At 35.5% G+C, this 9,995-nt stretch overlaps 1 protein-coding gene across 3 annotated transcripts; it reads left to right on the forward strand.

Moving 5' to 3' along the window:
- Positions 1-222: 222 nt before the first annotated feature.
- On the forward strand, positions 223-9,946 carry LOC110732788. Of its 3 annotated transcripts, none has more exons than XM_021912794.1 (3): positions 223-538; positions 1,181-2,067; positions 9,497-9,946. In XM_021912794.1, exons 2-3 carry the CDS (start codon positions 1,208-1,210, stop codon positions 9,669-9,671), a joined length of 1,035 nt encoding a protein of 344 aa, XP_021768486.1. In that variant the 5' UTR covers positions 223-538; positions 1,181-1,207; the 3' UTR covers positions 9,672-9,946. The 3 variants fall into 3 exon arrangements, with proteins under 3 accessions (XP_021768486.1, XP_021768487.1, XP_021768485.1); XM_021912795.1 differs by having other exon boundaries at positions 1,205-2,067; XM_021912793.1 differs by having other exon boundaries at positions 226-538; positions 1,178-2,067.
- The last annotated feature ends 49 nt before the right edge of the window (positions 9,947-9,995 follow it).

Genomic DNA, 9,995 nt, shown 5'->3' on the forward strand with positions numbered 1-9,995 from the left:
TGAAGGTGAAGCAATGTAATTAACGGATTAATTAACGAAATGTCACTATTTAATTACCTATAATCTTGGGTGGTATCGCATGGAAGAAAAAAATGTATTTGGGTACCATATGGAAAAGCCAAAAGTTTATTGGTAGTTTGGTAGCATATGAAAAATCCCTTTTATTTTTATATAAGTTAAAAGTTTAAAGTTATCTTAGGGAGTAATAAAGAAAAAAGTAAAACAGATAATTAGTTTATTTATTTATTTTTATAAAATAGCTGGACGTACCATTAATTAGATTATTCTCCAACAACAAAAGTTGAAAACTTTTGCCTTCTCTTTTATCTCCCTTAATCGTTGGGGTGACCTTTACCAAATCGGTGTCCTTGCAAAGACGGACATCCCATCATCATCTTCCATCTTCTTCTCTTTTCCCTGAGTCAAATTCTTTACTTTATTGTTTCAAAAGAAAAAAAAAAATTTCTTTACTTCATCGAACGTTCATCTACCGGCGTCAAGGGCTCTTAATTTTCACTTCTCTTTCTCTCTCCTCAAGGTGCGTTGCTTTATCTTATTTCTTCCTATCTGTTGAACACATCCAAAACCCTGAAATTAGAATTCTTTTTTTTTTAATTTTTAATTTTTAAGTTTTATAGCTTAGATCTTTCTGATTTTCAGTGCTGCTGATGGGTATTTTTTTCATTATTATTTTAATTACACATCAGGGTTTTACTTTCTGATTTTTAATTGATCTGCGTTTTTTATTATTATTTTTTTAATTAATTGTTAAATTATCTGTTCATGTCCTTTTAAATTCTCAGTTTTTTTTTTTTTTGGTTAAATCATCTGAGAAATTACGTGGTTGGTGTATCTTATGCTTTACACCATAAGAGGTAAATGATTATATAGGCTGAAGGTGGAGTTTTACTATTGACTGAATACTTTTGAATCAGGTTTCAAGTAATTGTTGTATAATAAACTGATCTAGCTGCTGTTCTCAGCTTCTCACCCCTCCGCAATAATATTGGTGTCTGACTGTCTGGCACATGTTTATATATGCAGAAGTCTTGTAGAATGTTTCACAAGTGTGCTTAATTAGTCTTTATTATGTTATAATGATTATTGCCTACTTCTAGAGCTTCACAGGTAAGCTTAACATTTGACTTGATTTGTGGACATGATTTTCTGACTTTAGAAGGCTATTCCGTGGGACTGTGTAAAGGAAATGGCAGCAGAGGAGCATACTGATTTATCAGTTTCAAAGCCTCGGCTAGGTGAAAGAAATGCAATGTGGAAGGAGGAGATGGAAAGATGTGAATCCCAAGTTGATGCATTGCAAGTGAAATGTATGGAGGTAAAAGCCTCTATTGCTGGGTCTGAAGTGGAGGCTGATAACGAGTTGGATATTTTATTACGTAGAGTGAAAACAGCGGCAACTTTATTGACCTATTTGAAGACTAGAGCACGAACAATGGCGGTTCCGCACTTAGCACAGGCATCTTGTGGGATAAAGCAGCTGGAAGGGATAGGGTTTGTTGACAAGGACGGAATTCCATTATCTAGTTGGTCTAAATATATTGATATTTTATCTTTTGATGGCCTTGGTGACGTAACATTTACCGGAACGAGTGACCAAAGTGGTCTTGTTTGTGATAAAGATGGAGCCTATGTGTGTGATCTATTAAAATCTGTGCATATGGTCACAAATGTGATGGAAACTTTGGTTAAAAGGGTCCTAATTGCAGAGTCTGAAACTGCTATTGAGAAGGAGAAAGTAAACTTCAGTCAAGAAGAAATTAAGAAGAAGGAAACTCAACTTGAAAGCATGACTTTGAAGTTGGAGGAGATGGAAAGATTTGCTTTTGGAACGAACTGTATTTTGAATGAGATGAGGCAGAGAGTTGAAGATTTGGTTGAAGAGACATCTAGGCAAAGACAAAGAGCTGCAGAAAATGAGCAGGAACTTTCTCGCGTAAAGCGTGATTTTGAGTCTCTGAAATCATATGTCAGTAGTCTCATCAGTGTTAGAGAAACACTCATTTCGTCTGAGAAACAATTCCAAACTATTGAAAAGCTCTTTGAACGGTTAGTATTTGCTCAATTGTTTATATTATATATATATACAAATTTTTTTTTTGCCACCTTTATTATTTTTTTGTTGCTTTGAATTTTATGATTTTTGGAAGGTTATTTCAGATCTGCTAGTCAAATTATTGCTGCTTTTATAAACCGGTCACACCAGCCACCAAAGTTTGAGTAATTTAATTATGAATATACAAACACTAATAAAATTTGAAAGCTTGATACCAAAAGCAGAAGACAATTGAGAGGGAGAAACTATGTCTATATACTTTACTTATTGATTGATAAATTGAAATCAAAATTGTTGTAACTTAGATGGAGAAGAGTATGGAGAAAGGAGAAAATCGAATAAATTTGTTCCAAAAATTTGAAACTATTGACCTAAAGTAATTCAATTGACGAATTAAGATTAGATTTGAGAGAGAGAAAACCATAAATTAGAGAGAGAAGTGATCCAATTAAAAGTTTTCATAGGTCTGGCTTGTGAAGTGATCCAATTAAAAGTTTTAATAGGTTTGCCTACAAGCCGCACATGTTTTTTCCCTCAAGCAAATGCTTACAAATCTTGTAACAGTATATCTATTTATGATGGTTGAGATTATTTCTCACCCTTATCACCTTAAGGAGGCTTCTCATATGATCCTAAACCATCCTCACATATCATCTTTCTCTTACGTTATGTTACCTCACTCCAAACCCATCTAAAAGCCACATTCTCTCTCGCTCTCTATCTATCTATCTATCTATCTATATATATATATATATATATATATATATATATATATACTACCTCCGTTTGAGTAGTTTTAAGCCAGATGAGGTGATCTTAGGGAGGCTCTAGAGACTCGTAGTGGATTTTGAGAAGTACTCTGCAAATTTATGGCCATGTTTGACTAAACCACCGGCTGAAACTGTAGTGTGGCGCCCTCCTCCTCCTGATGCTGTTAAGATTAATGTTGATGCTTCAACTCGTGAGGAGGGATGGATTGGATTGGGGGTCGTGGCTCGCAACAGTATGGGGTGTGGTGATTTTCTCTGCGGTCAGGAGAGTCAGGGCAAGATGGGACCCCTTGATTGCAGAAAGCAGGGCTGCTTTGTTCGGTCTTAAGAAGGCAAAAGAGCATGGTTTATCTAACGTCATTCTCGAATCTGGTAATGGTCACCAAGCTTCGTAGAGGCTCTTTTAATCTAGCTGCAGTCGATAGTGTTCTAGAGGACATCATGTTCATTAGTAGTTCTTTCTGTTCCGTTGTGTGGTCTAATGTTAAACGGGATGGTAATTTCGTAGCTCACCATCTCGCTAGGTTAGTGCTTTTTGGGGTTGAATAATGTTTGGGACAACCACTCTCCAAGTGAGGTCTCGTCCTATGTACTCCTCGATTCTTTTCTATGTTATGAATGCACTAACTTACTTTCTTAAAATATATATATATATATATATATATATATATATATATATATATATATATATATATATATATACACACTACCTCCGTTTCTTATTTTGTGCAACAAATTTGGTTGCACAATTCCCATGACAAAATTTCCATATGGTTGATTAACAAAATAAGGGGTATGTGATTAAGGGTAGGAGAAAGTCACCCACCACCATTATCCACCCATTGAGCCACCACCACCATTACCCAGTTAGCCACCACCAACACCCACCCACTCCACAAAACCACCACCACCACCCACCCTCTCCTCAACACCACCCTCGCCCTCCCCTAAACCTAATGCTGCCTCCCCCCGTCACCACCTCTGTTAGGTTTTCAAGTAATTCTAGAGCAAGAACTACTTTAATAATTGTGGGAACAAAACTTAAAAGTGTATAATCAATATCAAATTATACAACAATCCTAATACAATTCAATGTATTACAACCAAACACCAAAATAACACAAAATTCCAGAAATTACAGCGAAAAACACTAGTGTGAAAGATAATAAACTTGCCTCTACTCCAAGCCTTAGAAAACGAACATGAACATGAGAAAAACCGGTGACCGCTTGAGTCTCAATCCTTGATACACTGTCTTAGGCGTGTGAACACTTTCCTAAAGAGTTTAATTTCCTTCACAACGGTGCTTGGGTTTGATCCGGAAATACTCTTTGAGATACAAAAGACAGCCAATTGTTCTTTGCACTAAGAATCGAATTGAAGATGAATAATTTACAATATTGAATTAATTGCAAGAGAATTCTCACAAAAGTTTGCAAGAAATTTGAGAGAATAAGGGTGGAGAATTTCTTTGGAGAGATTGATCGAATTTTTTTGTCTATCTCAAAACCAAAAGCCCTGATACAATATAAAGAAAATAACCGCAAAATCGTAGAAGAGGGAGGAGGCGCGGGCGCTCCACCACAGGAGCGCGGGCGCGCCACCCTCCGGCATGGGCGCGCCACCTTCGTGCGCGGCGCTCCTCCCCGTTTTGCCAAATTTTCAATTTTTCCAGAATCCTGGCGCGATTAGGGCGCGGGTCGCGCCAAACTTTAGCGCGGGCGCGCCAACGGAGGAGCGGGCGCGCCTCCAAAATTTGCCAGCGCGGTTTTGTCGAGCTTTCGGAGCGGGTCGCGCCTGCCTTTCACGAGCGCGCTAACAAGTGGAGCGAACTCTCCACTTCAACACTCTAAATAACTCAACAACCTCCACTCTTGCCAACCCCCGCCTCTGTAAACCATCCTGAAACTACACCCAACCACCAGTGGTCCAAATCCATTCCGATCCGAAATAAATTTTGGATTTCAATTATCAAATCCAATCTGATCCGAATTCCTCACTAAATCTAATCCGAATTAAAATTCGGTTATTTTAATCTGATTCGAAAATCCAAATAAAATACGTTTATTGGGTCTAATTGGTTCAAAAACTCGGCTGTTACGTCGCGAATCGGCCGAGACATAACGGATTTTGAAGCTGCCTTAGATATTTACCGGTACAACACACTGCTTTACAAAACTCCGCGATTTCGGCCGATACGACCGTTTTAAACTGAAATTCGGCCGCATCAAACATTATTAGCGAATATCCAAAGAAAAAACATCGAGTTTTAAGCTCTGTAGACATTTTTTCCGGCAAGGGGTTCTGAAATCTCCATAAAAGTCGAGCTCGAGTAGTTTTCTCTAACCGAATTGAAAAAAAAAAAAAAATCTATTTAAGGTGGGGTACAGGCGTACAATTGTTCTAACCGAATTGAAAAAAAAAAATCTATTTAAATAAGGTGGGGTACAGGCGTACAATTGGTTATTAGACATCACTTTTTATCCTCTTTTGAAATTGACGTGACCCCACTGCTTTCGTGCTTCTCTTTCCTTCTTTTTTTTCTTATCTCACATCCCACGTGACCCCCACCCTTTCTCTTCTCCTTTTTCAATTACTTACCAAGGGCCCACACTCAAAAAATGGATTTTAATTTTAAAATATAAAGAGGAGTATCGGAATACATAGTAGTAAAAAGAGAAATACATAAGATTTTCAAAATTTAAGAGAAAAACCATTGTAAAAATATAGAGTTTAAAACTTAAATATTATTTTAAATTTTTACGCGACAACGGCGATACGATCCGCGATCAACGCATCAATTCCGTTACCAAATCAGCGACCGTTTTCGCGAACGCGACTGAAATCGCATTTTCGAACTATGGCCTAATGCGATTATAAAAATAAAAATGCATTTATAAAAATTCAATTCTTGAAATCATAGTTATACACGATTAATACAAGTATTAAAAAATAGTTTTACATGATTAATATTACTGTAATTAATATAAACATAGTTTAATATGATTAATATTAAAAATCCTTATTTATAAAATAACGATTTCATATTTCGGTTTTTTTTTTTTTTTTTTTTTTTTTTTTTTTTTTTTTTTTTTTTTAATCCAAACAAGGTCAATCCGATCTGATCCGAAAATCCAAATTTTCAAAAAAATTCAATCCGATCCGATTTAAAGTTCGGATCCGAATATAATAATTTGGTTTGGACTGGATTTGATTTTGGTTTTAATCTAAATAATGGACACTCCTAATACTAACTCCAAAACCACCTTCCACAAAAAAACCACCACCATGAAGCCACCTTACACCACACTCTCGAACCGCTGTCTCACCCTGAAACCACCTTCCACTAACCTAGAAGGCACCATATTAAACCCACCTTTATTTAAAAAAAACCACCACCAACAACCCTAAAAGTATGAACAAAAAGATAAAAAAAATGGGTTTTTGTTAATTATTACCTTCTCATCATTAATTAGGGTTTTATATGGTCAAAGTAGTCAAATTTGACCATGAAAATTCTAGATTTAGAGTTTTTGTTATCAAATTTCACCATAAAAACCTGAACTTTAAGCCTTAACGATGATGAAATAAAATAGGAGAGAGAAGAGGAAGCCGGTGATGGCCCATGAGCCTCCACGATGGTCGAACTCGACTCAGATCGTCTTTCACGCTTGCGGGTGGTGGTGGAGGTTAGAGTAGTTTGGTGGTGGAGGTTAGAGTAGTTTGGTGGTGGTGGTCACAGTTTAATGGTGATGGTCGGGGGGGGAGTTTAGTGGTGGCGGTGGTCGGAGAAGATGAAGAGAGGAGAAGAAATCTTGATAAAATGATGAATCATGAGTGAATGACTTTATTTTGGGTAATTTAAGTAAGAATCATTAGTTAAATTAATGTGGTTGATAACTTCATAATTTCTGATTTGATTTGTTAATTGAGTTTGAGAAATTATAAATAAGGGTAATGTAGTAATCTCACTTAAAATAATTTACTAAAAAAGTAAAGTTTTGATTTGTTGCACATAACTTGTAACATCTTCTTTGGCAAATGTTACACAAAATAAGAAACGGAGCTTGTGTGTGTGTGTATATATATAATATATAATCAAGTTATAATGAGAATCAAGGCTAAAATGAGAACCAGGAACTAATATAGGCCCTTAGATCATGTTAATCAAACGATCCACATGCTTCCCGTGTCATTAATGGAATTTTCGTAATATTTCAACTTTACAAAGTAGTTTCCAGTATCATTTCTAAAAAGTAAATGAAAATTACTAAAAGTAAATGAAATCAGTCATAAAGTAAATGAAATTGCCTTAAAGGTTAGAAAACTGGAAAAAAGTTTGAAAAGCTGCGAAATTACGAAAATGCCATTAATGAGGGCGGGTGAAACGGGAGTTATCAGATGGAGTGCGATAATGGCTGATATTGGTTCTTAGTTCTCTATATATAACCTAGGTTCTCATGTGATCTCAATTCTATGTATAACCTAGATACTCACATGATCTCAATTCTCTCTCTCTCTCTATATATCCTTTAGTAGTTTAGTTTGATGGAATGGATTGCTTTCTCTTGCTCATTCATGAATGGATCGAAGAATTGCGAATTGCGCATTAGTTCTTTTCAATCTCTCATTAAGTCCTTAGTTTCTCTATCCTCGCTAACCTTCCTCATCATTATTATTTCATTTATTTGCATATTTGTTTTTCTTCTTAAGTGAAAAAGATGTAACTTTTGAATTAAAATATTTGCAATTCGAGAAAGAGTGACTTAAATATTCTGGAGTAAATTAATAAACAAGCATATAAAAACTAGTTACATTGAAAAGTAGGTAGTTCCACTAAATGCACTAAACAAGAGGAGGAACGAAGGTTGGCATTGAGACGTGTCTGTTTGCTATGATTTACATGTTCATTATATAGAATAGCTCTAATACAGTTGCAATTATGAGGTCATATTATAAGAGATGAACACTAAACAGGTTAATGTGTAATTTTTTTTTTTGGGCGTGTTTTGTGTTTGTAGTCTTGAATTTATTATAATCAACATGCACTGAAATGTTAAAGCATGTGCCAAAAGTATATCCTGTTATCTTTGACTCCTTAGTAGAAAAGTATCACCTTCTTTTGTGTCGTGTATGTTAAAATCATTTTGTTTTTGCATTGTGGTTTTTTTTTAAATATTACTCCTGTTTCAAAATAAATGCCATTTTTTTTTATTTATAAAAATTATTTATAAGTATAAATCATAAAAAGTTTATATTCGAAACTATACATTGAGACGATTTGAACAAAGTCCAACATGACTATGTTTAATCTTATGAATAAAATTCTAACATTAGTCAAAGTGGTGTAGGTAAATAGTGTAAAAGTTAAACTGGGGCATTTATTATGAAATAAAGGGAGTACATGACAACTTTTAGATTGATTGATCAGAGTATAAGCAAGGAGACATCTTACTTGTATATATGGGTGAGCACAACTAGGTACCTGTTAAGAATGACAGGAAATTGGTTAGGACCGGTTCCTAAACTTCAGAATTCGGTCAAATTGGCTGCTAAAATTGTGGAATCGGACTTGTCGGGTAATAGTTTTGATTTAGGTACCCGGTGGTACACACACACACAACACACACCAATTGATATGTTTAAGTCTATTAGCCTATTTTATTTTTAACACTTACATTTAATTGGAACCCGTTCCTAAGTCCTAACCTCTAGGTACCCGAAATTTTAGCTCATCCCTACTTAAAAAAGTTGCGGTGTTATTGATCATGTTTCAAGTGGTATTATAATAGTTGGTTATTTTGCTAAAACATTCTCTGTTTTGTTGTCACAACTTGTTTGTTTTGTGGTAAATATGTCATGTATTTTGGCGCTCGGCAATTAGCGGATGTTGTGACATATAGCAAATTGTATTGGCTATTTTGTGTTGTAGGTGATACTTTGTTATAGTATATAGGTGCATTTGCAAAGTACTTCCTCCATTTTCCTAAGTTCTACTCACTTTCCATCTTCATTCGTTATTTTGAAACTCACTTTTACTTTATTCCTTCCATATTGATCTTCCTTTATTCAATTTTTTCATCTACAATGACACTTTGTGTGGCCCAATTTTATCTAAATAAATCCCTTACTCTTTATTTCTCTCCTCTGCTAAGCAAAAGTAGTCACATACATGGATCCCATTTTCACCTTTTGTCGACTTTTGTAGCTACGGTAACCAAGTAGAACTTAGGAAAATGGAGGGAGTAGTTAAATTGCTTTTTTGGTGTTATTGGTTGTACACTATTTTACTTGTATGAGTGTTGGGTGTTGTTACATAATTACATATGCAACTAGTTGAATAGTTTTGTCATGGGGCTGTCCTTAAACTGGACAAAGGTGCAAGACTGTGGGGGCATAAAGGTTTCCATACCCATATTGGAAGACAAAGTGAAGTGTGTATATTTATGTTTATATTCTCTAAAGGTTAATTCTTTCACTAGAACTCAAGACTGATTTAAATATGCTCAAGGGTTCTACTTTTCAGTATGTTTCTCTTATGAGTGTAATAGTATCTTGCAATTTAATGTTTCTTTGAGATATGCAGTTTGTTTTCATTTTCTTGTTGAAACTGTATTAACATTTGTGTGTGTGTGTTTTCTTCCTAAAACAGGCTGGCTGCTAAAACAACCCAATTGGAGGGGGAAAAAATGCAAAAAGAAGCTGAAGTACAGAAACTGATGGATGAAAATGTGAGGTTGCATGCTTTATTAGACAAGAAAGAAGCCCAGCTATTGGCCATGAATGAACAATGCAAGGTGATGGCCCTGAATGCTTCTAATATCTAGACTTAGGGCAATCACATGTCTCCAATTTGTGTGGTTTGCTTTCTTTATTCTGTAACATTGTACAGCTGCTTAGCTCTATTGTTGAAGCAGAGCTGAGCGCCGGGAAATCCTTCGATTTGAACTGCTGTGGCATTTTATGTAGCATGGTGGAGGAGCTGCCAAAATTGTACTCTAGTGAATCGACTGTTGTAACCAATGAAGTGGATTATTCATTCAATCAATGATGCCAGAAGGCTTTTATCCTGCGATGTTTATTTTGCAATTAATTAGGGAAATTTTCAAGAGTACCCCGGAAATTTGATGAAATAGCCAGATTGACTTTAT

The sequence above is a fragment of the Chenopodium quinoa genome, unplaced genomic scaffold (assembly GCF_001683475.1).
Source record: "Chenopodium quinoa cultivar QQ74 unplaced genomic scaffold, ASM168347v1, whole genome shotgun sequence".
In the NCBI taxonomy this organism is placed as follows: Eukaryota; Viridiplantae; Streptophyta; class Magnoliopsida; order Caryophyllales; family Amaranthaceae; genus Chenopodium; species Chenopodium quinoa.

Bases quoted from the DNA above. Each gene is read 5' to 3' on its own strand.
- LOC110732788 (XM_021912794.1), top strand. From the start codon at position 1,208: ATGGCAGCAGAGGAGCATACTGATTTATCAGTTTCAAAGCCTCGGCTA. The intron at 2,068-9,496 runs GTTAGTATTTGC...TTCCTAAAACAG, and splicing joins ATTGAAAAGCTCTTTGAACG to GCTGGCTGCTAAAACAACCC.